Here is an 18,432-nt window from a genome sequence, read left to right as displayed (position 1 = left end):
AGTGGAGTCTGTGAGTCCGGAAAAAGATTGTTGATATTTGTAATAAGCTTAAATAGTACCATATGGATCAGTCCAAGCTACTTTATTTCCCAACACAGAGAAAGGCTGTGTATAAACACCACATTTTTTTTAGTGCACTCACAGAATGGACAGCTAGCAAATCTGACAAAAACTGTGTTGGATTAGATTGGCTGACTTCACTTTTCGGGTTAGGGTAAGGATTAAATTAAAGTTATGCTCCAGAAGATAAATGGAAGTTAATGTAATGTCCTCTGAGGTGATGGAAAAATAACTGTGTGCGTGTGCATGTTAGACTTCTGCCAGGTGGAGCTGCGTCTGTTGGCTCACCTCTCCTCTGACCCTGAGCTGCTCCGCATCTTTACCAACCCCCAGGCGGACGTCTTCACCATGCTGGCCTCTCAGTGGTGGGTCTCCCTCTCTCTCTCTCTCTCTCTCTCTCACACACTAACACACACGCTGCTTCTCCCCTGATCTCCTCGCCAAGGTGAGTGTTGATGCTCCACAGGGCTTCTCCCCTCCTCTCTCTCACTCCCAGTCTCTCTTTCTCTCTCTCTCCAGACTGCCAGCTCCGTCACTTCAAACGCTAATTCTCTTGTTGCCATGACTACCATGCCAACTGCCTCATTCTGCCTCTTTTCCATGGGCAGGACACCCCTGGGCTGGTCGTCCTGGTGATTACGTTGTTGTGCTTTTGAAGTATTTTTGTGTGCGTGTGTGTTTTGCTGCCAGTGTGTGTCGGTGTTTACACACAGGTCTTTTTGATGCTGTGTGTTTCATGCCTCCACTCGTGTCATCAGTCTCAGTCAGGTGTGTGGCAGAGGGCGACCAGTTAAACAGATTACCATATTAACAGCCCTACTGAAGCTTTACGGTGCATCTCTTTGATTGTCTCTCTTCCACCGTTAAACAAATGAACTGGTGTCACTGCATCTCTGCTGGGATTAGTCTCTTTTTCTGGACCCTCTGTTTCTGTCTCTTCCGTAGTCTTCTGCTTAAGCTCCTCCAATTGTCCCTCCACCTTTATTTTCACATGGCTATGCTGTGTTTTTTCCACTATTTTTTTTTTCTTTTTTCTGATTTTTGTCATCCCCTCACTCTTTTCTGCTTGAATTTGGTTCTGTTTTAGCGTTTCCTATCTTTTATTTAGTCTGTCTGGTCCTCTCTACACATATGTCTATAATTTCCCCTAAATCTTCTCATCATTCCTCCCACCAGCAATATCCTTGGTCAGCCCTTTCCTTTCAGTAACAAATTTTGCCAGATTGTTGCAGAAAAAATGTTGCATGCTTTTATATATCCAGAGGCTTGCTTCCCACTACAAAACAGATTCTTTGTTACTTTGAATACTTAGATATTTCTCTTTCAGCACTGCAGAGAACAACTTCCTCCATTTCTTGCCATCTTGTCCTCCAGTTTGTTGCTAACTGGTTTCATCACCAAACACAAACATCTAAAAGCAACTCAAGCCAATTTTACATCTTCTTTACAATCTGGGACATCTTTGAGTGCCAAAAAGTGACATTTACATTCAAAACAGCAGGCATTTTTTTAGAAGTCTCCAGTAGATGAATACCTATCCAGCAGGGGGCAATGAAAATCCAGAATAGATTTTCCTCAGCCACATGCATAGTGTCAGAGAAATGCTCACTTGTGGAGGCTGTAGGTTACCCATCATTTAGCTTAACAGGTCCTTTTAACAGTGAAATATGTGTAGATGGATGTGAGAGACAACAGCAGAGAGGCATTTTACTATACAACATATTTAAACAGGCACGTGACATCATGTCCCACTGGAGTGTTGAGCTTCACCAGACATATTTCTAATGTTTTTGAGTGTGTATGTGTGGGAATCTCCTTCAACACTGATCAGCAGTGGCAGCTCCTCGTCTGCCCCTCCAGAAATGCCACTTTGCAGACGTGTCATCCCACCCCGTCTGATCCCCAGTACTACGACTGTCTGCAAGTCACATTACGTAACCGTCTGTCTGCCCATTTCTGCTTCTTTCTCTCTCTCACTCCCCTTGCCTCTTTTCTGTTTTCTTGTCCTTGTGTCTCTTCGTATTTCACATCCCTTTGCCCTCTACAGACTAGTGACAAATTGAAGGAAAAGACCTGAACCTTTGACCCCTGAAGTGAGGGGATCTGGTGGCTCTGTTCTGCTGTGGGGGGGCATTTTGCTGCCAGGATTTGGGTTCACTTGTCCCCTGACAGGAGAGAGTCACTGCAAATCAATGTAAAGTTTTGGTTTTTTTTTTAATCTGAGAGATTATGTGTTGATGTGTCTCTTCCAGGATAACAATGTCTGCTTCCACAGGGCACACAGGATCACTACATGGTTTGATGAGTATGAAAATGATCTGAATCATGTTATGGCCTTTGCAACCACCAGATCTCAAACTATGCTTAGATAGCCCTCTCCTTCAGCACCATCGAAACTTCAAACGAGGAAATAACTTTATGTTCATCCCTCCATGCTAGCTCAGCACCTATGACACATTATGTTGGCTTTTTTTTATCTTTAATTTGTCACCTGTCAGACTATCTCACACTGTTTCTCTCTTTATTTTTCTTGCTTTTCTCAGAGGAATGTTGCTCATGTCCTTTTTTGATTTATTCTAAGCTTGCCCTGCCTCATGTTTCTGTCTTTTAACTCACACCTGTGCTACTTTACCTATAGTATTCTAATCTAATACTATACTTTATATACTAGATATATTTACCTGTACAACATTTCTTTACAAACATCTTCAAAATTTCCATCGGACATTCATTTAGGCACACACTATTTGGTCATACTGTATTTAAAACTCAGTTTTATTGCCATTTGGTTCTTTCTTCATTATCAACAGTGGTAATTTGCCATTAAAAATGTTTCAGCTTCGTCAGCCAAGGACTTCAGTTGTATACTTACTTTTTAAAACACCTTACTGAATTAAGCCATCATGAGAATAGTTGTCACTCTTAGCATTTTACATGGGCTGATTTTGAATCTTAACTGCTAACTTCTTTTATTTTAATAATAAAAACAGACTTGTCTCTCTCAATCTCTTTCACTCATTTAGGAAGGGAGTGAGTGAGGATGAGGTGACTTCTGAGGACAGGGAACATGCCAAACGCATCGTGTACACTGTTGTGTATGGGGCTGGTAAGTACAAATACATATTGCCTTATAGTAAAGTGGGTAATGAAAACTGATTGACAATTATGAAGAGACATATTAACGGGTCAAATTGAGCAGTGTTGCTTCAAAATGGCAAGACAATGGGACTAAGTGTCATTTCGTGATTAGGTCAGAACTACAAATGGTTCATTATGTGAAGAGAGTAAATTAATTAACATTGCAGATAATTCACAGAGAAAACACTGCACTGAAGGCGAATGTATCATGGGGATGTGATTTTTCATGCCCAAGATGTGGGTTATTGTTTCTTTGAAATGCCCAACCATTTCTACTGGGACATAGCTGTTTTCTTGTGCTTCTTTAATTTTATGGATCACATTCCTGATTTCACATGGCGAACATGGACGGGGATGATGGGTTAGGAGAAGATAAAAATGGAGAGAACGAGGGTGAGAGGAAGATGGATGTGTAATACACTCATGTTGCCTATAAAGAGACTCGTCCGTGTGACTTGTGACACATTTATGCTCCTGTAAACACAAAGTCACACTAGCGTATTGACATGGTGACACAAGTCATTCATGGGGGATTACTTGTGCATGTTTCTGTGTCAGGAAACAGTAGATGATGGTAGATTTCAGGCCCAGCCTAGGGCATTTTCATTGCCTGGCGATTTAAAATATATCTTGAACAATTACGTGTGAGTAAATGTTTTTGTGCGTATGTTTTTTTTTCTCTGCCTACGAATAAAATGTGCGCATGTGTTTACATGGGCATTTGTGCTTTCACCTGTATGATGGAGGGATGTTTTACAGGCAGTCTGCACCCTTCATCAGGTTTTATTGCCAGCAGTCAATTTAAACGCTCATGTAGTGTTACAGTTTTTTTCCATAGGCTCACCATACTATGCAAGGCTCTGCGGTGGTCTGGTGTCAATCGACTGCTTAATCTTCAAAATACTGTACTCTGGTACAATAAGAGTCTGAACAACTTAGAACCTCTTCTCAAAACCACTATTATCGAGGCTACAGCACCTGTCCAAAACACAATTAATCATACATAATTCATTACACTGAACTGTCAGCATGGCTCCTGCTGTTGTACATGCAGGGCTCATTATGTTCTGTTTAAGAATGAGTCCTTGAACACTGACAGAAGGAATCCATCTTTTGGGGACACAGGGACATACAGTAAATTCCATCATTAAGTGAATCTGCTTTTTTAAATAAAAAGACAAAAGTTTTTTTGAGGAAAATCTGCCGTGAGGCCATGAGACTTCATATAACCTTTTGTCTTTTTATTTATTTATGTCTCTACCAGACATCTGTGTTCTTGGTTACGTTCAGCCACGATGCCTTTGAGAAGTCTGAACCACATTGAAAAACAGAAAGGCCCCATATGGCCAGAGCAAGGTCACATGTACTGACAAACGTGTTATAGTTCTGGACAGAGATGAAAATTCATAGGCATGACTTAGATTTCCTTGAACTATAATTCTTGAGACCATGTTTAGATATGGTCTGGTTACTTTTCTGTTTCAAAACTTCACTGTTGTCGAAAGAAGTAGTTTTCCTCAGTTTCACTACTCGCACAGTTGCTGTTCCTTTGATTATGTAGGTCAGTGTAGTGAGAGAGAGGATCTTGCTCATTTTATTCTGAGAGGGTTCAATTACTGTAGAGAAGAATGATCAGTACTGTGCACTACAAGCACATGTGTTTCTCACTTGTAGTATTCTGCCAAGTACTAGTTAACTGTTTTCAAGTCTTTATAGCTTGCTGACATCAGAGACAATATTTAAAAAGATCAAATAGTCGAGTGTAAAATAAATTTGTGCTGAATATTGTAGTCTCAAAAAATACATGACTTGCAGTATTTTGTTTTTTTGTGGTAGAGCACTTCCCCTGCCAAAACAACAACATGACAAAACTAGAAAATATGTGTGATTTAATTAGCCAAACGGCAGTGACCCTAAAGCGCATGGTTTGCATTAGAATCTGAATTTAGGGAACTGGGCCAGTGGCTATCGCTCACTTTGGATTGAGTGCATTCAGGAGATTAACAATTTTGATGCTCTCAGGCTGATGATGGAGAGTTGCATGGTATTTCTACTTAAACTAGAGTCACAGCCCAGCAGGAGAAAACAAACATAAGCACTCACGCACAGCCACTCTCATATGAATGAGTCAATTCTTAGACACTAAATAAAACTCAAACAATGATCAGTAAAGAGGCTATAAACCTATTCATGTGGGACATGCAGGGGGCATGGGATACATGCAGGGACAAGTCACATAACAAAAGGTCAGTGCTAAAAACATATCAGAAAAATCATGGAGTGCATAAGGAGATGTAAAACTGTCAGAGGCAGATACTTTGTATAGCAAGACAGATGTAGAAAATGTAGGCTAAAGGGAAATGAAAGGGGTAGGTGGTGGAGGAGGGAGTAATGTAGGGGAAAGGGGAAGAGTGAGGAGTGGGTGGGGCTGAGAGAGAAAGAGGCAAACGAGAGGAGGAATGTAAGGAGCTCCTGATCAGCATAGACAGACAGCTCTTCATGGAAGGATGCGTTGCTATGGTTACCCAACACTGAGAGAAGCTTTCTCCAGAAGACAATAATCAGGCCAGGGAGGAGGGGCAGACTGGTGCTATGGACTTCTGCACGTACACATATGTACATATACAAATAGGTCAACAAATAAGAAGACGGAGCTGTGATACTGGACATAAAAAAGTGAAATAAAGGAAGTTAGAGGTGTAGTGTGCAGAGTGAAAATGAAAAAAGAATCAAGAGGGTTTAGAATAGAAGAGATAAATGTTTATTGCAGTTTTTCATTCATTGTATCTGAACAGATTTGCATTTTGTCAGCTCAGGACTTTATGTATATCAACAGGCTTTTTGCCATAATAGGCTATTTTTGCATTTGAAATATACTGTAACTTTTGTTTTAGCGGGGATGAAAAAAACACAGGCAACAGAAAGAGGGCAGAAAAAATACAAAGTAAAGTGAAAGGACAATAAAGATTGACGTCCGTACGAATGGAGCAGTGCAGGGAGCGTCAGTAATGAAGGTTAAAGTTCACTCCCTAAACTGACCTCATTCAACAGGAATGTGGGGCTTCATGCACGTACACACAAACTACACATCCAGAGTATTACAATCTATAGCACAACACCCACCTGGTAATTTATGTTTTTTTTCTCCATTCTTCATACATATGTGTGTCAGATTCAGTGGACTGTAGCTCAGCACAAATCAGACACATTTCTGAGAGCCAATTTTAGCAGCTGCACACCTGCCATACCGCCACGACAAATCAAATAAATTCAGATCCTGTCTCTATCTTATACTCTGACTTTAAAAAGCAAAGCCTATGTGGAAGACATATAGATGTTTATTAAAAAATGTCATGCACTCACAGGCCTGATAGACTCAAGTAAGAATTAATCATAGAAAATCTTTTCCATTGCTCTTTGAGGGAGGAATGATGAGAAACGTATCTCCATGATGATGAATTTCTGTGAATTTCTTTTGGCTGTGTTCTAATTAAATATCTATTCCAGGCATGTTTTCAAACATCCAAATACTCTGCCTGGATGAACAATTTGTTTTTACTCAGCTGAGCTACCTCATTAAAATCTTAAAATTACAGCTAGTCCATCTACTCACCGAAAAATCCAGAATCTGTATTATATATGATACTATGTTTTGGACACAAGACACCTCCTGCTTCACTGTAAAGTCATTTTTCTTTACACAGTATGCTCTCTCTATCTGTCTGAGTGTGTTTTCTACAGATGTTTCAACATCACACATGCGCAAGCTGCATATTGGGCCATGATTGGTTTCCAGGCTGACTGTGAGGTCATAAAATGTGTCTCAGAAAATGATGTCTTTTCTTCCTTTAGCAGTTGAATGTGAAAACTGCCTTCGAGTTTAAAATTCGGGCATCATTCTGCACAGTGAAGGTCAAACATTCAAAAGAAATAACCATAAGAGAAATGCATTTAGAGGAGATCTGAGTGTGGCTGTAGTGATTTTGAGTCCCTGCAGAAGCTATTGTCCTCAACTGCTACACTCCTTCACACCGTATACCTTTAATACTTACTGGGTAAGAACAGGCACACATTAGGTCTTTGTGTTCTTAGCCTTATCTTCACTTTGCACACACACAAATGCATCCCTCACCGTCTTGCCCCAATCTGTGCCCACACTTCTTTTATCTTGTCCTCTTTGATCCCTCACTCTTCACTTTTTGAACATTTCTCTTACCCTCTGGTCCAGTCTGTCCTGTTCATTTGCCTCCTTTTAACTTTATTCTCTTCCTCTGGGTCTGTAGTCTATCCTCACTCTCTTTAGTTAGTAAGGATAAAAGTCATATTGCTTCATTTATATTCTCTGGGGGTCATTTGTAGGCATAAAATCTTTAACACTTTGGTCATGTGCAGTGCAAATTGTCATTGAACATTTGATATTAGAAAAATGGTTCAAGATTTGGGGAGATATGCTTATTTATTAACTTGCCAAGAGTTTAAACAAACAGTATGCCAGTTAGAAGACTGACACCTCTCTCACGTCATCGGCAGCTAAAACTAGCTTGACTCAGTCCAAAGGTAACAAAATTTGCTGACCGGCACCACTAAAGGTTACTTCATATAAAGTACATATTGTTATGTACATGTATTCTGGTAATCTGTACGAAGCACAGAGACGTGGAATTATGAGGAGTTAGTTATGGACTATTTCTTGGCCAGGTGCAAAAACATAACTCTTCGCAAGTTAGCAAGAAAAAGCTATTTTCTCAAGATGTTAAACTATTCTTTTAACATACTGTAGACAGTGCCAGCATTTTTCTTTCTTTTTCAGTCTTCCAGTGCTTATTTGAATGTGTTTTGTGTTTAAAATCAAGGAAGGAATTAGTCCAAAAGTACAAATTAAACTTACCATCCCTCATATATTCCTCTAGATGTTGCATGTGCAAGGCATTCCCCTGTCGTGGCTGAATTTTTCTTCCTACTGATCTATTCTACGTGGTTCTCTGTAGGTCGTGAGCGTCTATCAGGGATCTTGGGGGTGAGCAGTGAGCAGGCCAGCCGATTCCAGGACAGCTTCCTCAAGACCTACAGAGATGTCCAGGCCTTCATCCAGAGAACCATCCAGCGGAGCCACAAACAAGGTCTGCATACATTAATGTTCCCATTGTGTTTCCCAGTGTGAAGCATTGCCTTAAGGTTAATGAATATCTATTCCTGAAAGAATGGATATTGGAGGAAATGTGCCACATAATGGATATGAGCTACTTCCCAGAACTTGGAAGCAAAATATTCAGAGGATTAGAGGTAAGGGTTAGGGGTTGATATTAAGAATTCACAAATCAGAAAATGTCCCCATATATATAGCATTTATATTTAGGCATGCATGTGTGTGACTGGGTTAAGGCCTTCACTTTTGACACACGAACTGCACACTTTGAATTTCTTAGGCATAAACACAGACACCCACACTCTCAATGGATTTGTGTGTGTTTGGCTGAAGATGAAGAAGATGTGCTTACATTGGCAGGAATGAGACAAACTGCCGTGGGTCAATACTTGAAGGGGACGGGGTGGATGGAAGGGGGTAGGGTGGGAAGGGTCTGATGGTTCAGACGGGACACTCTATTTATATTCGGACTGAACTGCCAACGCAGCACACCTGGGACTTGAACACGCTCACACAAAATACTGTAAAGTCTGCACTTTAACCCTCATTGCACACAGTACGTGAGGCGAGTGTTGACAGGCGGCGGGATGAGGTCAGAATTCACCAAAACAGATCCTCCAACATTCACTGAGGACTATGTCTGAGTTTAAACCTTAGCCTCTAGCCAAGACTAATCCCCTCTTTACTTTATCTCATGTGTGCTATTGATTTTCTCCTTGCTAATAAAAACACCAGTGAGTTCTTGTATAAACCCATTACATTCTGATTATATTATCAGAAACCAGTTAGAAATCTATAATTGTGTTACAGTGTCCACTTCAGATAATTCTTCTGGCTGCTGCTGCATGTAAAACCAGCATTTGTCATTTTATCTTGTATAACAAGTGTTGAAAAATAACCTCAAACATCAAGATTTAGGTCAGGGCTGGAGATGTTTTTCATGCCAACTACAATGGCAGACACCTTTGTCACTAACACGGACCTACCGTTACGCACAGACAGGTGCTCCATCACCCACAGCAACCTTTCATCAGTGACATACCCCACTCTCCGCTTATCGCCTCCCCTTTCTCCAGAGTCAGCTTCCTAATCGAAATGTGGTAATGGACTTATTCTTTCAAAATGCCACGCACAGACCAGAGTGGGAACCTCCTCGTTCTCAGGGGCAGAGTGATGATGTGCCAAACGGCCGGCTTTAATTCAGCTCATCACCATGGTGATGCTCCCATCAGAGACAGTGCTGGGATTTATCTGCTCCATTCATCCCAAACTGTCTGTCTGTCCATTTCTCTTCCTGTCCATCTCAGTCTTTCTCTTTGTTTCTTTTTTGTCAATCCTTCCCCCTGTATTCTTGCCCAGCTTCATCAGTCCCTCCCTCATTTCATGGCAGAAATTTAACTGATCAGTCTTCTCTAATCAATACTGGCTTCACTGGCTGATTTAGCTGCTGTGCTTTGACTGGGAGCTGGGATTAATACATGCTGTGAGTTGTTGTCCACTCTGCACCGAGCTTATAGCTGATTGGTATCTGATACAGCGATATTTTGTTCAGAGGGATGGATGCTGGCATGCTGAGTAGAGATGAGGTGAACAGTGCAGGCTCAGCTATTGTCATATTTGTTGAAAAAATATTGTAACAGGCAATGTGAAGCTAAGGTCAGTGTAAGAATGTGGGTGTAAGAGCAGAAATAATAGAGGATGAAGTAAAGAAATGTATAAATATAAAAGAAACTGGGCAAAACTGAGGACATTTTGAGATATTTTTATTATACAAACTACAAAAAATGACTTCCTAACCATGGCAGCATTTCTTTGAATGGTTCACACTCTGTTTGACACTTGATGTCTTTGATATTAAAATGAGACAAAGCCGTCACTCTGGGTAAGCCTGGCTGTTGTTTTTCATATCAAGTACATTTCATTAACGCTCTTGGGATGAATGCCATATCTTCAATTGTGAACGCTGCCAGAGAAAAAAAGATGAAGACAGAAGGAGTTTTCTTCTTTTTTTTTAACAATAGGGAATCGCAGAGATGAAAACCGGTCAAGTCTTCTGAAGGCTCCAGCTGACACAGGGAAGCCTAGATCTACAGAGATGTGCAAACACTTTGCTGCGGTAACACACATAAACACACCTGATGCACTGCCAGATTTTTCATGCAAATATGCATGGAAGTAGTTCAATTGCAGACTTTTGCAGACAGTAGAACTGTCAAATACTTAGCATAAATGACAAAAAAAAGGGATTTTGTTGTTTAGCGGTTGGTTTAGCCTCTTATGTTCAGCAGATGTTAGCACAAATGGCAGCAATAGTCAGTTACTTGGACAGCTTCAAGTCAGTCGACCCATACACAGAGATGAAAAGCAAAGTGAACTCCTCTTTGAAAGGTTACTCCAGTCTGCAAAACAACACAGAAAATTTATATTCATTGCAATGAGCTATATTCTACTACTATAATAACCTTGTATTAAATAACAATTTGACAATGGAGAACAGGTTACATGTAGTGATGGACCCTACCGCCAATTATCCCCTGAATTTGCAAGTTTCATTGGCTTTTCAGAGCTTCATAGGGTTACAGGTCATTGCTTATCTTTTGCGTCCCCAACGTTTACTGTTTTGTTCACTCATGTGCCTGTCAGGATTGAATTAGTTTTCGTTAATTATTGTTTGCACCTGGCTACTGAGATCTGTCGTTGCAGCGCCGGGCTCAATCTCAAAGACTTTTGGGCCATTTCATCTCTTCAGCCTATCGGAGGATATCTGGTCTGGGATCTGGGTCTAAGCTGATGTTCAGTCTTAGTATCCCATCGGGGCCATCATGGTGATAGCAAACATGTTTGACATTTATCAAGATCATTAGAATTATCCTGCTAGTACCTGGAGCAGCAGGCACTGTTGCCAAGCAACACTAAACATTCAAGCCCTTGAGACTAAAACAGATAGTTAAAATGTTACCATCAGATCTTGCTGAAGAAAAGACAAATCCTGCTGAGAACATTGTTGCACCATAGTCTCCATTTTGCTTACATCTGCTTCACCATGAGATCACATAATGTGACACAGTGTCCCTGATTGCTCCCTCTGGCAAGATAATCTTAATAAAATCAAGTAGTGTGTGATAGCCTACACCATTATTTAAAAACCTCGTAGTGTGTATGTCTGAGATTATGTATGTGATGCCATCTGATTTCAAAATCTATTCGTATTTTTAAACTCTTTTAGTCAGAGCTCAGCATAATTGTTCTCATAGCTGCAGCAGGCAGTATTTTTTAGAGAAAAAAAGCTCTAAAAACCCACTGTGCACTACCTTACTGGAAACCAAAGCACAGACACAGTTAGCGATTACTTGGTGAACATAATGGGGTATTTAGCTGCTAAAAAAGATCATGTCCTTCATATGTTGGTATTGAAAAAACACTGACAAAGCTAAAAGAGAGTGAATTTTGGATTTACGTTGACCTGATGTCCAGAAGTATGACTCCAAATGTCCATAACTGCTGGATGTGTAAATAAACAGCTATAAATTCACCATGGTCATATAAAAGATTATGATGTGCCAAAATTCTGTTCACTGCTTGTTTTTGCTATAAATCGGTTATTGCAGGTTTAAATATCCATTACAAAATAGGGCCAAATCAAAGTAAAATTTATGAAAACAAAATCCTTGCATTTCTGAAGAGTCTTCAGGACTGTGCAGGTGTGATTTCATCATCTTGCAGTAGCAGAGATCAAACAACCCACAAACTCATCAAATTTGGATTTAAATATTTCTATATCCTGACTGATTCGTGTAAATATGTGGCAACTGTTGTCAGAAAATTGTGTGATCTTGTAGTATCACATTGCTTAAAGTAAAAGCTCATTGAGAAAATAGGCTTAATAACTCATTTTGTTGTTTATTATCAGTTGCTTAAAATCATTAGATTGGTCAACAGAAGGATAAAACAGTATCAGCACATTACAGTACATCCAAATGGTAATGAGTTATGCTGTTCCATTGTTACCCAGCCCTCGTTTTTAGTGCTGCTGCCTGTCAGATGTACCACCACCGAAATGACTGATCATGAAAAAAGTCTGAACCTAAAAAGCGCTTGCCTTCACAGCTGTGTGTCACCGATTGTGGAAAAAGCGGCATATTGGGTATGAAAACCCGCACATTCTAGTATGACTCATAGCCATACCTGTCCGTAGTAAACTGCATTTTTGTGATGTGTCATCACTGACACAAAGTACACCACACATCGCTGTCATTGGGTCCCTGGACAAAGGTTACATTCCTGGTGAATAGGTCGCATGCATGTGTCACGGGTCAATTCACAAAGAGTAGAAGGTTTATGTTTGTTGTACTATCTGTAGTGCACTCATTTCCTATGCATTTATGCTGCTTGTGTGTGTGTTCTAGGAAGAGGGTCATTCAGGTTTCATGCCCTGGCTGGCTTAGCTCATAGTAAGGGATACGAGAGGGATCTAGCTGTAAAGCCGGCCTCATTGTCCAGTTAGCGGAATGTACTGGTCCACTGAGTGTGAGTGTGAGCGTGTGTAGTGTGTGTTGCATACCTGCATATGATAATGTGTGTGTTCGTGTACTGAGCGCATATCACGTCACTGCACATTTTTGTGTTGCCTTCCTTTGTGTGTTTGTGTGACTGTACTGGGAATGTGAGTGTGTTTGTGTTTGCTTTTGTGTGTGAATCGTTTGGATATCAGAGTTTCTGTGTGGGTGGGTGTAAGCCTGCTCTTACCATAATCGCCTATAATGCTGTATCAACAATTTACTTTTCATGACGCTGTTCGTTTCAAATCACGCTCTCCAGCTTTATTTCTGCTGAGCATGTACATATATTTGCCTCAAATTAGAAACTGATGCTGCAGATAGTTAAAGGCCTAACTTTCTATTGTCTCAGACTGATCTTGGCATTATGCACATGCCAGTCTAAACATCGAGTGTATGCTTTAAGGTGGAACTCAGTGAGTTTTGCACATCTGTTGGTGTTTATGTGTGCATGACTGTATCTGTCTATTTGCAAGGCTTGGAGGATACTACTGTGTATGTGCAAAAAAAGTTCCGTATCTCCAGTAGGAAATACACAAAGTTTGATAAATTGTTTCAAGTGCTGCCTCTTTAGTCAGCGTTAGTTGGAGCTGAAGGCTGCAAGTTTGAAAATAAAAAATACTGTGGGTATGGAGTTACAAAGAAGTGAGTTTACAGGACCAGCCCACTCCTCATCTCTGCTTGAGGTTGCTTAAGTCGCTACACATCCAAATCTCCAACCCAGTTGTTGGCTGTTTAGTTGGATTGTTTTTCTGTAACCTCTGTGAAATCCATGCAACAAAAATGAATCATTATCTTTGGTTCTGCTGCATTGATTTTGGTGTTTTTTTTCTTTTAAACCATGCTTTGTTAATCCACCTCTAGCGCTAAATTGATCGACTACTACCATGGTTCCCTATCTTCTTTGCATGTGACGTCTTAAAGCCAAGTAATCCCGACCAATTATCAGATCAGCCTACTCATAATTTTTTTTATGCTGTTTTATTTGAATAATTTCAGAGAGTAAAATTTTCCAGTTACTCACATAAAACAAAGATCAGAAGAATGTGTTATTATGCTGAGATTATTGACCTTTAATTATTACATTTTAAATGTCTTTTTTTGTTTAGGTTATGTGCTATCTATCATGGGTCGCCGGCGAAACCTCCCCAATATTAACTCCACAGACTGGGGCATCCGCATGCAGGCTGAGAGGCAGGCTGTCAACTTTGTTGTCCAGGGTAGGATGACTGACACTTATGTATAATAGTAATGCATTTTTATACCATACAGAGGGGAACCGAGTAAACCCCTGTGCAATATCACCTAAATGTCAAATGATTCAAAATAGTATCACCTCTCAATATTTGCAATATATCTAGGTTTGCAAGTAGAGAACAGTCCTCTAATGAACAATCACAAACACACACTTTATAAAGGCTGTATTTAAAATATAGATCCTGAAGTCGAAGTTTAATACAACACTTCCAATGAGGGTTTTAACATCAGTCATTGTAACTTGTGTCTATGTCTTTATTAGCTGAAACAAATTAATTTGTGTATACACTCGTCCTTCGCCATATTGTGGTAGGGTTGGGTCGCTACTTTGCGGATTTTGGTGATAGGCGAGGGACCACTGTATAATTGTGTTATTCTACAAAAAGGTTTCATTTCATTGTCAAGTCAGCACCACAGTGTTGCTCACAGATCACTGCCTTACCTGCAGACCAGGCTGTTTTTCTGCCAGACTTTGTGGTAAAACAGATGTGTGTGTTTTATTTGTGTGTGCAGGTTCTGTTGCTGATCTCTGTAAGATGGCCATGATCAGAATTTTCAACCTGGTGTCCTCTTCCAGCTCGCTGTCTGCCAGGTATCACCTCTAAACATGGCACTGCTTACCGAAGATGCACTTATTACAATTGTCCTAAAACATTCCGCATACCATGTTTTGTCTGACACCGTATAAATGACTCCCTCCATCCAAGGAGCCACAGTAAAAATGTACCCTGACTCCTCAAACTGTATGTTTTTCCAAACCTACATGGGCAAAACATGGTCATGTGCTGTATTTAGGACATGAAGTGAGTGTGTTTCATGCCAGAACACATAAGCAACATTTAGTGGCTAACCAGCTAACTGAATTTGTTGAGATAAGGGGTCCTCCAAATGACTGCTGCTGTCTGACACACACGCATTCAGCTAGGATAAACACACTCGAAGCAAGAGCCAAAATATACCAGAATTAGGTGGATGCGAGAAAATCAGAGTGCAAAGTAAATGGAAGCATTCGCCATGGTTTGTCAGTGAAGGTAAAACAAGTGCTGCATTATTATTAGTAGCTGTAATAGTAGCATAGTAGAGGAAAGTGTTTATGTCTGAATGTGTATGTGACTGTAGGCTGATAGCCCAGCTTCATGATGAACTTCTGTATGAAGTGGAGGACTCACATTTGGAACAGTTTGCAGGTAAACTAATCACATCCGTTATCAGTAATCAAATATTTGAATTCTATCAAAGACATACCAATGTATTGTACACATGATGCCAATTTACAGTTTCATGAATATTATAGATATAAAACTTGAAATCACCATACTGAACAGGCTGAACACAGTATAAGAGGACCTTAAATTATGGGCTATGGTGTCTGATTTTGATTGTTTCTGTTCATATCTACACGTGTGTGCATGTAATGTTGTGTGCAGCTCTAGTGAAAAGCACCATGGAGTCTCTTCAGCACATAGACCATCTAGGAGTCCATCTTAAAGTGAGTACAGTGACTGTAACCTGCAATTTAAATCATTCATTAGAGTAGCGTCAGGTTGTATAGCTCTGAAGGTTTCACATCAATCATGGATGCAAAGTTGCCGATTTTTCTGTTGCCATGGGAGTGAAGGTAATGAACATGTACGCAATAAGAACCAGTCGGTATCACAGTGAGTGGAAAGAGCAGAAGCATGGAGTAATTGTAGTTGTTAATTTAACTTTCAAATTCAAGTGTTGCAGTTAAATCAGTGAATTTTTAAGTATAGTGCTCTTACTTAGGTCTCTCTTTCCAGCAATCATGAGTTTCTTTTTTCTTTTTTTTTTTTTTTACATTTTCTGCATATGTATCTGCTGTTGATAATTCTCATGACACCAAAAATGAGAACATTTGTGATATGCAATCAGCCTCATTTTTGTGGCTGTTTTTGTGCTCGACAGCCTTGTCGACAGGCAAGAAAATCAATGGAGGTCACTGTTAAAAGCATGTACATGTGTGCCGACACACTGACACTTTATCCCCTTCCTGTGTGTGTGTGTGTGTGTGTGTGTGTGTGTGTGTGTGTTTGTGTGTGTGTGTGTGTGTGTGTGTGGGTGTGTGTGTGTGTGTGTGTGTGTGTGTGTGTGTATGTATCTGTGTGTTTCCCAGGTCCCCCTAAAGGTGGCGGTCTCCAGTGGCAAGTCTTGGGGATCCATGTCTGAGCTTAACATCCCTCTCATCTTTGATTCTGCTTGAGCCACTTCTCCTCTCTCCCTTTTACCACGTCTACCACCATTCCTACCCGTTAAATCTTCTTTTACTGTTCGACATTTTCTCCTTCTCCCTTCATCACGGTGTGTTCTCATCTTCCTCCTCTCTCTGGGTTTCTTGTTCCATTTCTCTTTCTCATAGTCTCTCTGTTTCACTAAGTCTATCTCTCCCCCTCTCTCCTCACTTGTCCTGCATCCACATCGCTATGGAAACCAGGCAGCTGCAGCTCCCAGTCCTTGCTTTCACTCCATCCGTATCCGGGGGCAACGGCAGGAGCCACAGACTGGATTGCACCAGTTCTTTTTTCTCTCTCTTACTCTCTCTCTCCATCCTGCAAAAAAAAAAAAAAAGATTCCTCATCCTCCTCCTCTCCTCCTCCGTTTTCACACTATCTTGTTACAACCAACAATGTTTTCTTGGGCTTTCTGCCAAGGTGAAGCTACATGTTTGAGCAAAGGCTTCATATTTATTGGTTCATAAAAATGGTTGTGAGAACAGTTTTTTAAAAAGAAGCACTTAAATTTATGTGTAACTGAACTGAAATACGCCGTTTTACTGAAAACGTACTTGTATTTATCATTTCTACGCCTTGTTCATACTGTACAGAGCATGCTACATTTTTACATTGTTAGAGTTCATGTTCTTACAGAGGTGTGCAGTAATTCAAGTAGCATAATAATCTGGAATTTCCTGTGACCCCCCATTGTCTATGAATAATTTAACAAAGAAATTCTTGTTGGAAAAGAGCGTTGGAGAATATAGGAAGTCTATTTTAATGCCATGAAGCCTTGGTATTTTCAGAGACGCTTCTTTCTAATAAACTTCACCTTGTGTTGGTTTTCATCCACATGACTCAAAGCGAATGATCTAATTTTGCTCAACCGTGAGCATCGAGCTACTCACACTCTCTCCATCTCATCTTTTTTTCTGCTCACTTGGCTCTAGCCCACTCACCCCTTTGTCTTGTTTGTGCCTCTGTCTCACACACACACACACACACACACACACACACACACACACACACATTCCACAAATGCACACATCCACACACGCCCACACGTTCTGTCCATGCAGCCCCCGTAAATGCACTCACACACATTCACCGGCTTCCAGGCACACTGACCGAGTTTCCTTGTCTCTGGCAGCCACAGCAAGACTCTTTTTGCCCCTTTTTTTTGTTCTGCAATTAAGACTCTTTAAGTCTACAAAATGGGTCTGGCAGAACCGTACGCCCCGTGACATTTCAAACAAAGCCTTACCCCTGTCATGCATTTTAAATCTCACCTCAAGTTGGCTGCTAGTTATAGCAGTTGACACTTTTTAGGTCCGGACAAAGGTAGAGTGTGGAATATCGAGCAGATCTACCAACAGTCATGTCTTATCATGTTTACATTCCTGTGGTTTCCTTTCTTTTTCAGTGCAATGGGTCTTCCCTTTCCCACTGGCAGGAATGTGCTCTCCATTTTCTGATGTGAGAGAAGCTTTTCCCACCAGGTCAGTATGAGCAGTTCAGACCCAGAGCAACGGACAGTGTTATGGAAATCTGCCCCCCTATTCTTTCATTGTTCTGTGGTTTAAGGGTGCAAGGCCTTCCCCCCCATTGCGAGGGAAGCATGAGAGTTGTATGTGCAAATTCTAGAGGGCACTCTTGGAGTAGAGGTGTTCAAAGCAGTATGTACATAAAACAAATACTGAATAAACTGTACATCCGTGCATTTTAGTTTCCTAAGGCAGCAAATCATATGATATGACTTTTTATATCCTGTTTTTCCAGTTGAACATAAAGTGGCAAATGCAGTAAGAAAGACATCCACTATATTTCTTAGAAGTTAATATCTTTTTTAAAAGATGAATGAGGTTATGAGTATGTTCAACTGACTGACTGATGCCTTCCCTTTATGACCTGTTCCATTAACAGGAGCCGAGGACTGAGCCCCCTAAAGACTCCAGTTGTCAAGGGCAACACCATGAGCTTCCCACAGCTGCCCTGAGATGTAAGTAGACCCTGCAGTTGTATCCTCTTGGCTGCGATTACTGAC

The 18,432-nt window shown here is 40.6% G+C and overlaps 1 protein-coding gene across 1 annotated transcript in view; it reads left to right on the top strand.

Annotated features, from left to right (window-relative positions):
* poln (polymerase (DNA directed) nu) overlaps positions 1 to 18,432 on the top strand; it is a 93,873-nt gene that overhangs the window by 38,674 nt on the left and 36,767 nt on the right. Inside the window, exons 16-24 of the mRNA XM_035947444.2 lie at positions 314 to 425; positions 3,084 to 3,166; positions 8,187 to 8,318; positions 14,010 to 14,120; positions 14,671 to 14,749; positions 15,277 to 15,344; positions 15,585 to 15,646; positions 16,292 to 17,887; positions 18,312 to 18,387. Coding sequence (XP_035803337.2) covers positions 314 to 425; positions 3,084 to 3,166; positions 8,187 to 8,318; positions 14,010 to 14,120; positions 14,671 to 14,749; positions 15,277 to 15,344; positions 15,585 to 15,646; positions 16,292 to 16,378 — 734 coding nt within the window. The 3' untranslated portion in view covers positions 16,379 to 17,887; positions 18,312 to 18,387. The remainder of the gene's footprint in view (positions 1 to 313; positions 426 to 3,083; positions 3,167 to 8,186; positions 8,319 to 14,009; positions 14,121 to 14,670; positions 14,750 to 15,276; positions 15,345 to 15,584; positions 15,647 to 16,291; positions 17,888 to 18,311; positions 18,388 to 18,432) is intronic.

The sequence above is a fragment of the Amphiprion ocellaris genome, chromosome 23, assembly GCF_022539595.1.
Source record: "Amphiprion ocellaris isolate individual 3 ecotype Okinawa chromosome 23, ASM2253959v1, whole genome shotgun sequence".
Taxonomy (NCBI): domain Eukaryota; kingdom Metazoa; phylum Chordata; class Actinopteri; family Pomacentridae; genus Amphiprion; species Amphiprion ocellaris.
The sequence above is the reverse complement of the archived record's forward strand: the minus strand, read 5'-3'. Positions and strand labels throughout refer to the sequence as shown.